Source organism: Euleptes europaea, chromosome 19 (genome assembly GCF_029931775.1).
Source record: "Euleptes europaea isolate rEulEur1 chromosome 19, rEulEur1.hap1, whole genome shotgun sequence".
In the NCBI taxonomy this organism is placed as follows: Eukaryota; Metazoa; Chordata; class Lepidosauria; order Squamata; family Sphaerodactylidae; genus Euleptes; species Euleptes europaea.
The window spans coordinates 25,983,072-26,000,683 of record NC_079330.1 but is presented as its reverse complement, the minus strand read 5'-3'; the positions used below and the strand labels follow the sequence as shown (position 1 = coordinate 26,000,683).

At 48.9% G+C, this 17,612-nt stretch overlaps 1 protein-coding gene across 1 annotated transcript; it reads left to right on the top strand.

Moving 5' to 3' along the window:
• The first annotated feature begins 1,540 nt into the window (after positions 1-1,540).
• NUFIP2 (nuclear FMR1 interacting protein 2) lies at positions 1,541-17,119 on the top strand. The gene is made up of 4 exons (XM_056865156.1): positions 1,541-1,823; positions 10,368-12,095; positions 15,260-15,292; positions 17,041-17,119. The coding sequence occupies exons 1-4, from the start codon at positions 1,541-1,543 to the stop codon at positions 17,091-17,093; spliced, it is 2,097 nt and encodes a 698-aa protein (XP_056721134.1). The 3' UTR covers positions 17,094-17,119.
• Positions 17,120-17,612: the final 493 nt, after the last annotated feature.

Sequence of the window (17,612 nt, the reverse complement as noted above, 5' to 3'; positions counted from 1 at the left end):
CCACAAACAAGAGGACTGCAGCAGCACCATCCTGCCTGTATTCCACAGCATGCTGCTCTGATCCTGGAGAGAATAGGTATGCATCCTGACTAGTATCCATTTTTACTGTTAGCCATGAATACTCCTCTCCTCCATGAACATGTCCACTCCCCTCTTAAAGCCTCCCAAGTTGGCAGCCATCCCACACATCCTGGGGCAGGGAGTTCCACAGTTTAACTATGCGTTGTGTGAAAAAAACACTTCCTTTTATCAGTTTTGAATCTCTCCCCCTGCAGCTTCAGCAGATGAACCCGCGTCCTAGTATGATGGGAGAGGGAGAAAAGCTTCTCCCTGTCCACTCCCTCCAAACCAGGCATGGTTTCATAGATTCGATCACGTCTTTCCTTTAACTGCCTTCTTTCCCGAGCTGATCCGGCTGCCCCGCCGCGCTGGCATCCCGTGTCGGAGGGCCTTCGTGGGAATCCGGGTTGCACGCAACCTTCCGCCGCAAAAAAAATAAAAAGCAGACTTGGTGGGGGGAGGGAAGGACACTTTTGTTTTTTAAAAAATTTAACAGATTTCCTACATGGAAAAGACATGGAAGAATTTTAAAACACTTGGGCAAAGGCCATCACCTATTGGGATAAACTGGCAAAAAATGGATTTTACTATTTTAGTTAGTGAGTTATAGAAACAAGTTCATTTATTTCATTATTATTATTATTAACAACTTTCAAAACTGTTTAGGCACTTCTGCGGAAGTTGGGCAATGGGTCACTTTTTAAGGCGGGTGGAGGGTCCCAAGGGTATTTTCGCCTCGTCGAACTTCGTAACGTTGTATAATTATAACGGACACTCTTTTGTATTATTTTTTTGTGCGTGTCGCTATTGTATTTGTTATGTTTTGTTATGGTTTACTGTAACCCTCCATGACTCTTGCCCCAATTCCTTAGCACACAGGCATACACGCACAGAGATATCCTGCCCAGGCGCAAGCTTGCTGTCCTAATACATTTCAATACATTTCCAGAAAGGAAAAGAGATTGTTACCAATTGCTAAATCAGTGGATCTTCCACAGTCAGGGGAAGTCTACCTTGCTGTCTCAATAATATAAAAATTAAAAAAAATTAGCAGGAAAAAAAAAGTGCAAAAAAAGAAACGAGCCCCCCGGATCTCATGCGGGCGGAGGCGCGGAGCGTGCATCCCGGGCTTGGGGGAGAGGCGGGCAGCCCCCCGGCCCCGGGGAGGAGGAGCGTGCGGAGGCGCCGCCGCCGCCTCCGCCTCATCCGGGGAAGTGCTGACGTCGCCTCGGCCGGGCCCAGCCAGCCCGCCCGGGCGGCGCGCGAGCAGGGGCGGGGCGAGCCGGGCCGGAAGCCCCCGGACGGCTGGAGCCGGCCTGCCAGTCCGCCCCACTCCGGCCGGCCGCGCAGAGGCGAGGACGGCGAAGCGCGCCTCCGCACGCGGATCGGGCGGCGAGGAGGAGCAGGAGGGGAGGAGAGGAGGGCCGGCTGGGCTGGGCGGAGAGGAGCCGCAGCCCGCAGGAGGCCCCGCCGCCGCTCAATGGAGGAGCAGCCCGGCCCGCCGCCGCCGCCCCAGCCGCCCCAGCAGCCGCCGCCGCCCCACCATCACCACTACCACCACCACCATCACCACCACCCGCCGGCGCACCACCAGTCCTTCTACTACTACAACCACAACCACCACCAGTACGCGGCCGAGGGCAAGGCCCCGCCGCACAAGCCGGCCCTGAGACATGAGCCCAAGCCCGCCACGGCGGCGGCGGCGGCGGGAGGAGGAGGCGGCGGCGGCCTCCCGCAGCAGGAAGCGCCCAGGAAGAAAACAGGTGCGGGGCGAAGCCGGGGGGGGGGCGGGTCGGGGCCCCCTGCGCGGGGGTGGGGGGGGCGGCGGCGGGCGCTCCCCTTCCTCCGAGGAGGTGGGGGGGCCGTCCGGGAGAGGCCCGGAAAATGGGCGACCCGGGGACGAGGCCTCGCACCCGCCCGCCGGCCCTCCTCCCGCAACGGGGCCGTGGGAGCGGGGTGGGGGGGCAGGGCGTGGAGCCGGAATAACGTGGCGGCTGGGGCTGAGGGGGGGGGGCGGCGGCGGCTCCGCGCGGCTCCCGCCCGGCCGTGTCGTGGGGCGGCGGGAGCGGCCTAGGCCGGCCTGACCTGGCCTCCCCTCCCTGTCTCCCTCCGCCGGGCCGGGCCGCGTCCTTCCCGGCGCCGCTGGAACATTCTCCGGGGCCGCTTCCTCCTCCTCCTCCTCCTGCCGCCGCCGCCATGTTGGGCGGGAGGCGAGGCGGCCGGGCCTGGCCTGGCGGCTGAGGCGGCTCCTCCGGCCGGGCCCAGCCGGGGACCCCCCTTTTCCCCTCAGGCGGAGGGAGAGGGGAAGAGGCGGCTGAGGAGGGGCTTTCGGCCAGGCTGCAGGCCGACATGGGGGGGGGGAGTGTGGGGCTACCCGAGGAAAGGCCCTTCCTCCCAAGGGGACGGAGGCCCTCCCAGCAGGGCGGGCGGAGGCGGCTCTTGGGGTCGCGCCTGAGGGGGAGAGGGGGCCCCTTCTCCTCTCTCTCTCCCCCCCCACCCCAAACCTGGCTCGGTTCCTTATTTGCTTAGGGTACCCCACCTCTTCGCCGTCTGGCTCTTGAGGTGGCTTCTGCATTAAGCCGAAAGTTTGAAATAAAATAAAATATGAGAAGAGTCTTAACAAGCCGGGCCCTTTTTTATTTATTTATATATTTCTATATCTATGTATATCTATCTATATATATACACACACACACACACACACACACATATATACATACATATATATATATATATATATATAGATATACACACACACACACACATAAACACACACATGCAAACATATATATATATACATATATACACACACACATACAAATATATATACATATACACACACATATACACACACATATACAAACATATATATATATAAAACATAACAAAAACATATATATATATAAAATATAACATACAATAAAACAAACAATAAAACAATAAGAAAAGAAAATACAAAAGAGTATCAATGAAATAATCTACATTAATACAATCTAAAAAGTTTTTTTAAAATATAAAGTTCAAAGAACCCCTTTGCCCCTCCACCCACCATAAAAAGTGACCCATCACCGGACTTCCGAAGAAGTATCTATAAGCAGTTTTAAAGATATCATTATTAACAATAATATAAAGAATATACAAAACCTGTTTCTATAACTCACTACTTTAGTAAAATCAGCCGGACCCTTTTTAAACAGCACTGCTGCCCCCCCCAAACAAAGGGGGTTACCGCACTTGTATTCCCACCGATGTATTAACTTTGAAAATGTTATGAAAAACACTGCTCGCACTTTCTATGGATTCCCACCAATGTATTAAGAGTTTGAAAACGTTATGAAAAATACCTTCGCACTTTCTGTGTATTCCCACCAATTTATTAAGAGTTTGAAAACGTTATGAAAAACACCGTTCGCACTTTCTATGGATTCCCACCGATGTATTAAGAGTTTGAAAACGTTATGAAAAACACCGTTCGCACTTTCTATGTATTCCCACCAATGTATTAAGAGTTTGAAAACGTTATGAAAAATACTGTTCGCACTTTGCTTGGCCCCTTTAGCTGTGAAGACGTCTTCCAACCATTATAAGCCGTGGTATCCATAAACCCTTTTAAAGCGATGTTGTTGTTGTTTTTATAACATTTTCAAACTCTTAAAACATCGCTGGGAATACAAGATGTGGTAACCCCCAAAGACACTTAAACAATAAAACGCATCATGTGGCACTAAGGGGAGGGGCAAAGGTAGGATTACTGTGGGGCACACACACACACACACCTGCTTCTGTGGAGTTTTATGGTTTGGCCTCCAAAGCCCAGCCCTTTTACCCCCTCAACACACAAACAAAAATCAACATATCATGTGGCATTAAGGGGGGGGGGCAAAGGTAGGCATAATGTGTGCACCTCCAAGTGTAGTGTTTTATTGCTTAACAATAACAAAAATCAACACATAATGTGGCATTAAGGGGGGGGAAGGTAGGAATAATGTGGGGCCCCGCCTAGTTTCTGTGGAGTTTCAGGGTTTGGCCCCCAAAGCCAAGCCCTTTTATCCCCTCAACAAACAAACATAAAAACCAGCGATCGAATGCAGAACATGGCATTAAAGGTGGGGGGCAAAGGTAGGCATAATGTGGGGCACCTCCAAGCGCCGTGGAGTTTTATTGTTTAACTTCCCTCCCATACGTGAAACAACCAAGACCTGTGTGTGGTATTAGCAGCATAACGCAAATTTCCAGAAACCTAGGGGCTATCTGTGGGGCAGGGCCTTTAGGAATAGTGCTGGAAAGGGTGGTGTAAGAAGGGGCAGTCTGTGTTGTAAGGCGTTCCCAGCATTTTGCAGCAATTGTGCAGTGGGGTCAGAACACCTGAGGCAAGCGGGAAGGCAGGTGCTGTGCTTCGTAGCTGTATGCAAAATGTTTTTCTCCATGTCTGAGGTGGGAATATGGCAGTGATTTTGGGATTTGATTTTGCTGATTTGTGTTTGTCCAACCCCCTCGCCCCTTTTCCTTTTGCATCTGATTTTGCAGGCAGAGTGTTCTAGGAAAGCTTTCTCCTCAGCTCTTTTTTAAAGCTATAAATGTGCCTTGATCCAGAGTCACCCTAAAAGTAAGCCTCCCTAAGAAAGTCAGCAGGTGACTAATGCCATCTTTGGCTTCTGAGATCAGCCTATCTAGTGGGACTGTGGTTTAGCCTATGTTTCTGTTGCAGACATTGGGGGGACGGCCCCAATTCCTCACTGGCAAGCAGTTTTCCTAAATGGAATAACTCCTTTGGAAATAGTAAAATACCAAATAAAGGATTAAAAAAAGAACTTTCTGGACCATGCTTTATTCTGGGCTTTTTCAGAACTGGTGTAGGTATGTGAGATGATCAGATGCGTTTTGTGGTGAAGGTCCTAAAGTCAGTCCTCGGTAATGCCAGTTGGAAGGATAAGAACATAACATAAGTACAAAAGAAAGCTCATGCTGGATCAGACCAAAGCCCATCAAGTCCAGCAGTCTGTTCACACAATGGCCAACCAGGTGCCTCTAGGAAGCCTACAAACAAGGCGACTGCAGGAGCATTGTCCTGCCTGTGTTCCACAGCACCTAATATATTAGGCATGCTCCTCTGATCCTGGAGATAATAGGTATGCCTCACGACTAGTAGCCATTTTGACTGGTAGCCATGAATACCCCCTCTCCTCCATGAACACCCCTCTCCTCCATGAACATGTCCACTCCCCTCTTAAAGCCTTCCAAGTTGGCAGGGAGTTCCACAATTTAACTATGTGTGAAGAAATACTTCCTTTTATCAGTTTTGAATCTCTCACCCTCCAGCTTCAGCAGATGACCCCACGTTCTAGTGTTATCTCAGGTAAATGGGCTGGAAGAGTCTGAGGCCTTGGAGAGCCGTTGCTTTGGTGTGGAGGCATTATTGGGCTAAGTGGGCCAGTGTTCTGATGAGATGTAGGCCAGCATCCTGTGTGTGTAACAGTTCCATAAAAATATTGGTGTGTTTCCGAGAGGCTGCTGCTGTCCACAGCTTTCCTGCATAGGCATAGTGAATAATTTAAAACACTGAATTAATTTCCATTTTGAGACTTTTAAAAAGTCTTCATTTATTAAAATATGGAACATTTTCCCATTCAGATCATTATGACGAAGATATTTGCAAAAGGTCGTAGCACTGCCTTTGGATCTTGGGTGGCCCAGACATCTGGCCATAATTAACAAACAAACAAAAATGGATGATGCTTGCCCGCTTCTTCCTCACTGGCAGGCGGTTTTGAGAAACGGAATAACTCCAAAAAAGTGAGATACCAAACAAAGCGTAGAAAAGAACATTCTGGACCATGAATTGTAAAATAGCAAGATCCTTTTCTCTGGATAAGCCATTGATATTGAAATCATAGAATAGAATCATAGAGTTGGGACCACCAAGGTCATCTAGTCCAACCCCCTACACCAGGCAGGAAACCCACAACCACCTCCCCCCTACATCCCCAGTGACCCCCACTCCATGCCCAGAAGAGGGCCAAGATGCCCTCCTTCTCATCATCTGCCTAAGATTATAGAATCAGCATTGCTGACAGATGGCCATCCATCCTCATCTTAAAAACCTCCAGAGAAGGAGATGAAGGTGAGAAAACGGTTACTTTGAGGCCTCTTATAATTAAGTGTGCATCTGCACTTCTTTTAATAAAGCCCAGGAAGTCAGAGACAAATTGAGGGGGGGGGAATAATCCAGTTCCCTGTTTCCATTGTGATAGTTTATGCTGGGAACTGAGATGGAAAGGTCTGGGATAAAATTGGAAGAAAGGTGAAGTTTTTTTTTAAAGCATCAGACATTTTATAAGCAGCACAGAAAATGGAATTAAACAGGCGACAATGTTAAGAGCGATATAATATATACAGTCAATATTGGAATGGACAACAGTTCAAGTACTTGAAGGGCTGTCATATAGAGGATGGTGCCGTGCTGTTTTTGTTGCCCCTGAAGGTTGGACCAGAACCAGCGGGTTGAAATTAAATCAAAAGAGTTTCCGTCTAAACATTAGGAAGAATTTTCTAACAGTGTGGTTCCTCAATGGAACAGGCTTCCTTGGGAGGTGGTGAGCTCTCCTTCCCTGGAGGTGACGTTTTGAAGCAGATGTTCTGTGTTTTTCCCCCTTTCCAGACCTCCTCCTTCTTAAGAACCCTCATGTTTGTGAAACTGGGGCTTGTTGATATTTTGGTAGGATGTTTAGGCAAGTTGGGACCCACAGAGACACTAACACACTTGCAGAACTTCTGCTCTGTTTGATAACATTTGAAAGTTTACATTCTCCCCTACCAACATAAGGACAATCCAACAAGAGATCTCTTTTGCCTACTTCGTAATTAGACACAGAAACCCTTGATGCTGTTGTACCAGCATTTGTCAAAATGAAGACTTGGTATTCTTGACAACTTTTTGGGCAATGGGGACTTTTTGTTGGATTGGCATGTTCTGACTTTCCACATTGTCACTGCTGGCTTTGGTGCACCTTAGATTGGAGAACTTTGTTCCTGAGTTTAAACCTGACTCCTTATTTTGTATTAACCAGAAGGCGTTGGAAGTAGACAAGTGGGCATTTCGAGGCTTCTCGCCTGGAGTGAGAAGATCAGGCATGCTGGGGAAGCTTGCCCGCCTACTGCTGAAATTACCATACAATGTGCAGCTAAAGGGAATATTGGGAGTATTCAAGGCTGTGCTGTCAGTGCCTTTGAGATCCAACAGTGCCATAGAACATGCCACAGGATCCTCTGCAGTGCGCTGGCGTTGTGCGGCAGCTGCACAGGGGCTCCTTACTAAGAACATTCCTGGAAGTTAGAAAGTTTAGAAACAGCTAAAGTAAGAAGAGTTGGTTTTTATGTGCCGACTTTCTCTACCGCTTAAGGAAGAATCAAACCGGCCTACAATCACCTTCCCCTCCCCACAAGTGACACCCTGTGAGGCAGGTGGGGCTGAGAGAGTTCCAAGAGAGCTGTGACTAGCCCAAGGTCACCCAGCTGGATTCATGCGGAGGAGTGGGGAAACCAACCCAGTTCACTAGATTAGCCTCCTCTGCTCATGTGGATGGAGGAGTGGGGAATCAAACCCGGTTCTCCAGATTAGAGTCCACCACTCCAAACCACCGCTCTTAACCACTACACCACGCTGGCTCTCTATTACCTACAAAGCCTGCTCCAAAAGAAACCCATTAGTCTCTGGGGTCTGTGTATTAAGCATATCTGAGTCATTGTGTATCAAGGCTCCTGTGCCTTTTGGGGAGGGGGGAATCCTACTAGTGGGTTTATTCTTGGAATGTAATAGTACTGTTTCTGACATTATGTTGGTTTGAAAGATGGAGGATGACAGTGCTGCTGTCTTAGTTTTTTTAACACCCCCCCTTTTTGCATGGAGGGCTTTGCAAACTAGCTTTTGGCAACCGCTGGGAAATGGCTACAACTGCATAAGGGGCATAGCATTTATAATTAGAAGCATTTTAAAGAATTCTTCCCTCAAATGAACCGAAAGTACTGTTTTGGCTATTATCTGTCACTTGCCATAGAACCTGATGAGCTTTGCATACTCCTAAAGGCATACGTCCCTTGGTATCCTTGGAAATCTGGCCTTTGATCTGTTAAGGGTAAAGTTTTGCAGCCTTCATGTGGAGACATGTTTTTGCAAACATGATGGCAAAAATTGTGAAAATAACAGAAACAATTTAAGAAACAACCCCAAATATAGTCTCCCCCCTCTACTGAACACCAGGACTTCTAAGTTTAGTTGACCAGGTTCATTTTGTGAGGATCGTTCACTTGGATTTGATGGTGTGGTGCTACAGGACTATGCTACACTGGGCTATGCTATACTGATACAGTCCATTAGTGTTTGCTGATAGCCCTGTCTCCCTGGTGGTTTTCTTTAGGTTCAGAAGTGGTCTGAGAGCCAGCGGGGTGTAGTGGTTAAGAGCGGTGGTTTGGAGTGGTGGACTCTGATCTGGAGAACCGGGTTTGATTCCCAACTCCTCCACATGAGCTGCGGATGCTAATCTGGTGAACTGGACTTGTTTCCCCACTCCTCCACATGAAGCCAGCTGGGTTACCTTGGGCTAGTCACAGCTCTCTGAGCCCCACCTGCCTCACAGGGTGTCTGTTGTAAGCCAGTTTGATTCTTCCTTAAGTGGTAGAAAAAGTTGGCATATAAAAACTAATTCTTCTTTACTTCCATCCCTTACAGTGCTCTTGTGCTTTCTATTGGAACTTTGTTCCCTATGCATATTTTGCAATGTTCAACAAGCAGGTGTCTTCCTCTGCTGCCCTCCTGAGGCACGCTGGCTCTTCTGTTGAGTGAAGCGGTATTCAGAAATGGGGGTATTCCGTTTATTTAACCCAGTTTGCTAAACAGAGTGTGTATTGGAATGTTATTGAATCACATGGTGATTCTATCTTGGGCAAAGATCCTGCTTGGCTTGAAAGGAGTTTTTACAGTGGACTCTGAAGTGCTGGCAACTTGCATGAAGAGATTGCTGCCGCCGGCTTTTAGCAAGGGGTCTCTTACTTCTGAAGAGCCCGTGGCGCAGAGCGGTAAGCTGCAGTACTGCAGTCCAAGCTCTGCTCACGACCTGAGTTCGATCCCGGCAGAAGTTGGTTTCAGGTAGCCGACTCAAGGTTGACTCAGCCTTCCATCCTTCCGAGGTCTGTAAAACGAGTACCCAGCTTGCTGGGGGTAAAGGGAAGATGACTGGGGAAGGCACTGGCAAACCACCCCGTAAACAAAGTCTGCCTAGTAAACGTTGGGAAGTGACGTCACCCCATGGGTCAGGAATGACCCGGCGCTTGCACAGGGGATCTTTATCTTTTTACTCTTACTTCCGGTAAATGGCAGTTTTGGTGCCTTTCCTGTTGGGCCTGTTGTTGTGGAGACACCAAACCTGTGTCTGGATTATACCTGATTAGATAGGTGATGGGTGGGGCTTCTTTATGCAAAATAATTTCCGGGTGATGGTAAGCTGAATATTGGGGAGAACGCTTTGGCTCTCCTTGACAAGCTAGTTTGCTATATTTTCCACATTTTTCTCACTGGAGAGCAAGAGCTGGAAATGCCTCAGGTGTCATCCTTAAACCTGTACGTTTTCTTTTACTGTCTCCTTTAGACTTCCAATTGTAGTGTTTGTGTATGTCAGACTTTGAGCATTTATGGTTAATGTGTTGAAACGTGGAATGTGTTGGATAGAGTTGCCTCTTACTTGAGGATCAAACAAAATACGGGCACTGACAGGTCCTGGCTAATTGGGCAAGAGTTCAATTTAGCTTACTGAATAAAATATTTTCCATCTTGGAAATTCCCCAGAAACCTATACTTTCTGTAGGAAGGCTGTAAAGTGGGAAAGTTCTTCGGAGGTATCATGGAGTGTGTCTTGGGTTCAAATGCTGGCTCTGCCAGGAACTAACTCTGTGTCTTAAGCAAGACTGGGGCAAACTGGAAGATTCTCAAGTGCAGAGGCGTTAAACTGTCTGGCCATCTCAGGGGGCCAGTGTTCACCATCCTTGTTCACAAAAAAGGCTCAGAACCACATTTCTGCCTCCCTTCTTAATACGGGGGAAATAAGCGCTGACCTGTCTTTCTGGATTGTTCTAAGGATTTCCAAAATGAAATAGTTTGGGCAGATAAGGGAAATACTTTGTATATTTAAATGAAATAAAAACCCAGCCACCCTCTGGCAGTTTTGTGTGCGGAACTGAGACGTGGTTCTTGCTGCTTTAGGACTTATAGGTCCTCTGTGGAGACTCATCGTATTGTGTGTTGTTGTTTTTTACAGGCCACAGCGAGTTCAATGGGAATGTCGGGGAAAGAGAAGTGTCTGTAAAGAGTCTGAACTCCATGGAAACAGCCAGCCTTATCTGCAGGGTTCCCAACGGCAGCCAGCAACCCGGAGATCCTAGCCTCACGCTCAGACAGTCTGTGAAGGGTGGCACCTTTGGAAAAGCTGGGCTCAAAACCAAAAATTTCATTCCCAAAGGAGGTATGGACAGAAGGAATGAGAAATGTTATGAAAGCAAACAGAGAGAGAACCAGCCCCCTGAAAAGCCGGAGGGGGTCTCCGTTCCCAATGGTGTCATCACAAGCAGCTGTAGCTATATCACCAACGGTTACGTCAGCAAAGGGTTGGACAATGATGGGAGCGGGTCGGAAAGCGGTTACACCACCCCCAAGAAGCGGAAAGGGAGGCGCAACAGTGCCAAGGGCTGCGAGAACCTGAATTTGGCGCAGGAGAAAATGCTCCCGGAGCCTGCGGTTGCCGCCTCAGCCTTAAAGCAGGAGTCAGACGGTTTCAGATCTGACTGCGCCGAAATGAAGGGGAGCAGAGTTGAGGGCATGAAACTTGCCTGGAAGTGTGAGACGGGGGCCATGGGGGTCGGCCGTGGGAAGCTGGGTGTCGGGGATGTACAGCGGAAGAACTCGGACGCCAAGGTTGGGGTCCCTGGCAAAAAGTTTGAGGAGCGGCCCAAGGGGAAACCTGTGTCAGCCGCTGCCTCCAAAGAGGACTCTTGGACCCTCTTTAAACCGCCGCCAGTTTTCCCAGTGGACAATAGCAGCGCAAAAATTGTTCCTAAGATCAGTTATGCAAGCAAAGTAAAAGAGAACCTCAACAAGGCTGCGCAAGCCCCATCTTTGTCGTCATCATCTTCGTCATCCTCCTCTTCCTCCTTGTGTTCGTCATCTGCTGCCGAAGTCCAGCCCTCTGGTCGCCTTTCCCAAGTCCCCATGTCTGCGATGAAATCGGTTACTTCTGCTAGCTTTTCCAACGGTCCGCTTTTAGCAGGGGCTGATCGCAATGTGTGTTCTACAGGGAGCCAGCCGCTGCTCGCGCCTGCCGCTGGCACCGTTTTGCTGGCCTCTTCCGAGTTAGTATCCCAGGATGTGGGTATGTCCTCGGCTGCGGAGCAGAAGAAGTCGAGTCTTTTTATCCACCCTTCAAATATGCAAGCCGTTTTCCTCAATGCCGCACCAGCGGAACCGTTGTTCCAGGCAAACCAACAGAGCCTTGGTGACATCTTCCAGAACCAGTGGGGTTTATCATTTATAAATGAGCCCAATGCGGGTCCTGAGACCGCGGCTAGGAAATTGGCAGACAGTCGATCTGAGGAGGTGACATTTCAAGGGGAGTGCCCGACTGCTTTGGCTTCGCAGGTTGCTGACGCCGCTCCCTTGGGACCCGATCAACCTGCGTTCCCCAAGGCTTACGAGCTGGACAAACGGACTAGTCCGCAACTCATTGGTGGCTTCGTAAAGCTTGGGACCGCTGGCGAGGGGGGTGGTTTTTTGTTGGAGTCCCATCAATCAAGTGGTCTGCACCCAGCCGAACTTAGCAGTCCAGGGGCATTTATCTTTCTCTCCAAGGACTATCATGTAGAGAATCAGCTTGCCTCCCCTACGAACGGTTTGTTAGCCTCCACCAAAGAACAGAGGTACCAGAGAGGCCTAGAAAGGAAAGAGAGCTGGGGTGATTTTGACCTGAGGGCCGCTGTTCTATATCACACTCAAGGTAATGCCTTTGTTTCCTTACGCCTGGCCACTTTAAAACATTATCCTCCAATAGGTTTTCACTCTTAAGGCTAGGCAAACCCTTTGCTACCAATGTCTGTTTCCTGCTGTCTCTCTCCCCCCGCCCCCACATCCCGGTAATGTGGACAAAACAAACACCGATTCAACTGTTAAATTACAATGGGTAGATGCCGCAGAGGTGCACAGGGAAGGGAAGATCCTTAGTTCGGTGATTGAGGACTTGATTTACGTGCAGAAGGCACTAGGTTCAATTCTCAGCATCTCTAGTTAGAAGATCTTGAGTCATAGGGGTGTCGAGATGCCAGAAAGCCGCTGGCTGGAGTGGCCGTGGTATAAGGCCACTTCTGTGAAATGTTGGATGACTTCCCCAAGTGAGTTTTCTGATTGCAGCCCTCTGACCTTAGTGGTACTGAATAGAGAGAAATCTCTGTTTGTGGTGGCATTACAAGTTACTGGGGTGGGGGAGATTGTCTGCTTCTCCCATGGTTTTCTTGCTTGTAGTCTGTTTTCATGGTACTTTGGTCATGACTCACAGTTAGTTAGCTGTCTCGAAGGGAAGTTGACGTCTGCCTCAGTTTGTCTTCAGCCAAAAGGCCTTCGCTTCAGTCCCCCCCCCCCCCCAAAAAAAAACCTCTTTGTGTGTTTTATTGTAAGTGTGATATCTGGCATACTTGAGAGCCAGGGTCTTAACTGGAAAATCACGAATCTTGCATTTCTCCTCCAAAGCTCAATATTTCTAACTCCCTCCCAGACATTCAGTTTTGGAGCCTCCCTCCAAAGGCCGCTTCAGCTACAAAGGTCAGCATAGCGTAGCACATCAGCGGATGCTTCCTTGCAGTGTTTCCTTCTGTCATGGTCCATGTGTGTGAGGAGACATAGCATTTGGGACTGAGGCATTGGCATTCGATCCCGGGCAGTGATTTCCAAACCTGTCACTTTTAGTGAAGCCTTGCCCATCCACCTGTCTGCTGAGGAACTCCATGTTAGATTCTGGGCCCATTCTACGGCATGCATTCAGCTCCCACAGAATCCTCCTTGCCCCGGAAGATTGTGCATGGCAAAACCCCTCCCACCCCAAGACTGCATTGTGGAGGAAGCTCAGGAGGGGCAGCCAAACTCATTCAGAAAAACCTGTGCACCATGACTGATGCCTTTGTTGAGAATCCTTGAGTAAGCCTCACTGGAATGCAGCTTGAAAATCACTAGACTAGGGCATGTTCAGATGGTTTCCAGCCTCAAGGTGACAGGAGTTGGTGGCCACCAGGAGTAACAGAGGAGTAACTAACAGAGCAGTTCCTCCGTGGATCAGGCTTCCTTGGGAGGTGGTAAGCTCTCCTTCCCTGGAGGTTTTAAAGAAGAGGCTAGATGGCCATCTGCTGATTCTATGACCTTGGGCAGATGATGAGAGGGAGGGCATCTTGGCCATCTTCTGGGCATGGAGTAGGGGTCACTGGGTATGTGTGGGGGAGGTAGTTGTGAATTCCCTGCATTGTGCAAAGGGTTTGACTAGATGACACTGGTGGTCCCTTCCAATTCTGTGAGCAGGTTTTGGCTGGAGGGGGTTGATTTCCATGGCCGGGGTGCCGAAGGGGACCTTTCACGGTGCCAGTGCTGCCGCTGGATCCCTACCTCTTTGCTCGATGACTGCTTTGATGTCAAGTGGCAGGGGAGCAGCCTGGGAAATGGAACGAGTGGCCCGGCTTGGCACTGCTGTGCTTCAGTGGCCAACTAGGTCAGGAGGAAGAGACAAGTTGTGAATTCAGTGCTTTGCAGACGCCTCTGTCACCTCTGAGCACAGGCTTGGAGCTGATTCCTTGGCATGTCACAGCGCTGAGGTCGGGAGAGAGGGGTGCTTTGAAGGTATATGCCCAGAGCCTTGGCCCGTTATCCCCATCTAGGCTTATCTGCCTTTTCCCAAGGTGTTTGCTTCCAGGTATGCCAGGAGAGAGCCCTCTGTCTCGGTAGCACAGCCATTGCTGATGTATTTATTTGGCTACAGTCAAGGTAGGGGGGCTTTTTGTATGGGCTTGTGACTTCTGTGAAGAATTGGACTTCTTTGAAGAATTGGAGCCAGTGTGGTGTAGTGGTTAAGAGCGGTGGTTTGGAGCAGTGGATTCTAATCTGGAGAACTGGTTTTAATTCCCCACTCCTCCACATGAGCGGCAGACGCTAATCTGGTGAACCGGATTGGTCTCCCCACTCCTACACACAAAGCCAGTTGGATGACCTTGGGCTAGTCACAGTTCTCTCAGCCCCACCTGCCTCACAGGGTGTTTGTTGTGGGGAGGAGAAGGGAAGGTGATTGTAAGCCAGTTTGAGTCTCCCTTAAGTGGTAGGGAAAGTCGGCATATAAAAACCAACTCTTCTTTTTCTTTTTGTCTCTGGGCTTTCAGTGCTTAATCTCCGGGGATTGTGCTGCCCCACAAAATTCTTATCTGTGAGCATGGGTACTGGATGCACTTTCCCCCCTTACTCTTTGGTGGTGGCTTTATCCAAGTAGAAATGTTCCATTGCCTCTTGCCTGTGTCGCTCTGCACCTATTTGCAAGGGTGGAACTTGGCGTCAGAATCTGACATCCTGGGTCTCTGTGCTTGTCTTTGTGAAAGAAGTTCCAAACCTGTCACGATTATCAAATAGTTGAAGAGAGATTCACGAGACTGCTGGGCAATGCTTGTGAGTCCACAGGGCAGATTTTCCCCTTTGGCCCCCTTCTCTTGGCGCTTCATGCCCCTCATGGGGACTGATGGGACATATAAAAGGTCAGGTATCATTAGCAAGAGCAGGATATTGATATGGAAATACTTAATGATGAATCTTGCAGAATTTGGGTATCTTCCCCCCCACAGTCCCCTCTCCTCTTTTCTTATGGATCTGTAACTTTAATACTTGGCACCTGAAGACAAAGCACTGTGTCTTTATGTGCAGCATTTAGGAAACTCACGTATGACTTTTGTCCGATGAGAAGCTGACTCCTGGCTTCGCAGTCCCTGTATTACACTGCAGGGTCTCTTTGAGGGCACAGGCCCTTGGGAAATGGATCTCATTGCTTGGTTTAAAAAGTCAGTGCTCAGACTTGAAATCTGCTCAGGTTTTCCTGGGTGTGCTGGGTAAATATTTACGTTTTCCCCATTTTTTCTTCCACAGAAATGGAATCTCTTTGTAATTTGCAAAAGCAAGGTAAGGAACTTCAACTTTTCTTGGCCATCTGGGCATGGAGTATGGGTCACTGGGGGGGTGAAGGAGGGGGGATGTAGTTGTGAATTTCCTGCATTGTGCAGGGGGTTGGACTAGATGACCCTGGTGGTCCCTGCCAACTCAGAGTTGGCAAGGACCACCTTCAGTACCTTCCCGCCTGATCTCAACCAATAATGAGTAGTTGAGTTTAGTGTATGTGCACAAGGGGATATCACTTTATTTGATTCTTGCAACGCTGCTGTGATTAGGCTGGGTGATGTAGCTCTATGTCCTCCAGCAAGCTTTTCATGACTGAGCAGAGATTCAGACCCATCTCTCCCCAGTCCAGCCAATAACTGCTTCTAAAACAGCAAAGTTCGTAACACCGAACAGTGGCCTGACAGGAAATAGAACCGCCACCCTCGACGGGTGAATGTGTGCCAGAATAAAAAAACGATGTTTTTGCACCCTCTGCCGAAAGAGATGGGGAAAGAGGAGCAGTGCACCTCTTCCCCAAGGAGAGGAAGAGCAGGGGAAGGCCCAGCTCCAGGTGATCTGCCTGCCTTGGGGCATGGCCTGGCATGCTGATCACAGCCTGCTGTAGGGGAGCTCATGTTGGCACGCCAGTCCTCCAAGACTGTGGGGGTAAATGAGCAGCATCATGAATGCAACCAGACAACAAACTGGCGGCCAGATCAGTTTCCAAATCACAAACAGGCACTCCTCCCAGATGCAGAAGAATGGAAGGAAAAACTAATGGAATATGCAATCATGGCTAAAGTTACTATTATAGCAAACAGCATCAAGAACTATGAACAGTTCCATGAAAAATGGAAACTTTTATCAGTATATTGAGGTTTAATTATTATAATTAAGCACATTGAGGTTCAATAATAAAAACAATAATAATCGCAGTAGAATAATAGCTTAGATGTATATTTTTAATAAGACGATTAGCATCTGGCTGTAAGATTAGTAATGTTAAAACTTCCCTCTTTACATTGGCCAGTCACTCCGGCCGTAAGACTGTTGGGAGGGGCCATGGCTCAGTGGTAGAGCCTCTGCTTGGCATGCTGAAGGTCCCGGGTTCGATCCCCGGCAACTTCAGTTAAAGGGACCAGGCAAGCAGGTGATATGAAAGACCCCTGCCTGAGACCCTGGAGAGCTGCTGCCAGTCTGAGTAGACAATACTGACTTTGATGGACCAAGGGTCTGATTCAGTAGAAGGCAGCTTCATGTGTTCATAGCATGGCATTGTAATCTGTTTGATTTGCTTTCTTTTTTTCTGGTTTCTTTTAGATTCGTTGTTGATATTCCTATTTCCCCTCCTTTTGTATACCTTTTATATAATATATATAATATATTATATAATATATAATATATATATATATGGTTTCCAAATCAGAAAACCTGGGTCTCGTCACTTCCTCTCCCACCTGGAGATGAGCCACAGCCATTGGTACAAGCCACAGCTTCTGAGCTGTCCTCAAGACCAGCCCTGTCTACGAGAAGCTGGGATGAGCCAAAGGGGTTTTGGGTTCCCTTTATGGGCAAGCCAGGGAAGGGTGCTGCTGGCTGAGCCCTGGTGGTTCTTTGTGCTGTGAGGGAAGCCCAAGAGGGGGAAATGTGCAGCGCCCGCCATGGTAGCTCTGTGCGAAGCCAGCTTGGAGGCTGCAGCTCTTCTCCCGTCTTTGCTGCAGTCGGCTCTCTTAACTTGCGGCTCAATCCAGGTCTGTGTTCCTCTCTTGCAGATCCCAAAAGGATAATCACTTACGGCGAAGCCATGGATCGCCCTGACCAGTGAGGCGAGTGAGAAGGTGCTGCCTGAGGGGGCCTCCGGCGGCGACCGTGGACTGTCCGTAGAGGCCCAGCGGTGGCTGCTTTGCTGCTCCTTCCGGAACTGTCTGACGCGGCAGGAGAATCTGAACTAGAATTGCAGGATAATATATACAAATATATATATAAATATATATATATATATATATATAGTTATTTTTAAAAATTAAAAAGGGCCTCTGGGCATGAGGAGACATCACAAGGAATTGGTAGAGACTTGCATTATGGAATTATTTAAACGCCTGGTTCCGAATTTCCACTTTCTCCTCTCCTTGCCTTTTGGGGGGGGGGGCGTTTGTTCCAAAATTGGACCTGAACTCCAACTGGACACAGGCGTGGCCCACTCTGCTGGCTCTGGCCATCCGTGGGGGAGGGTGCTTCAGCTGTGGCTGGGACTCTGCAGCCATCTTGAACACATTAATGACGAGGAACTACCTGGGGGGGGGCAGCCCTTGGCCTCTCTCCTCTCTCCTTCCCTCTTGCCATG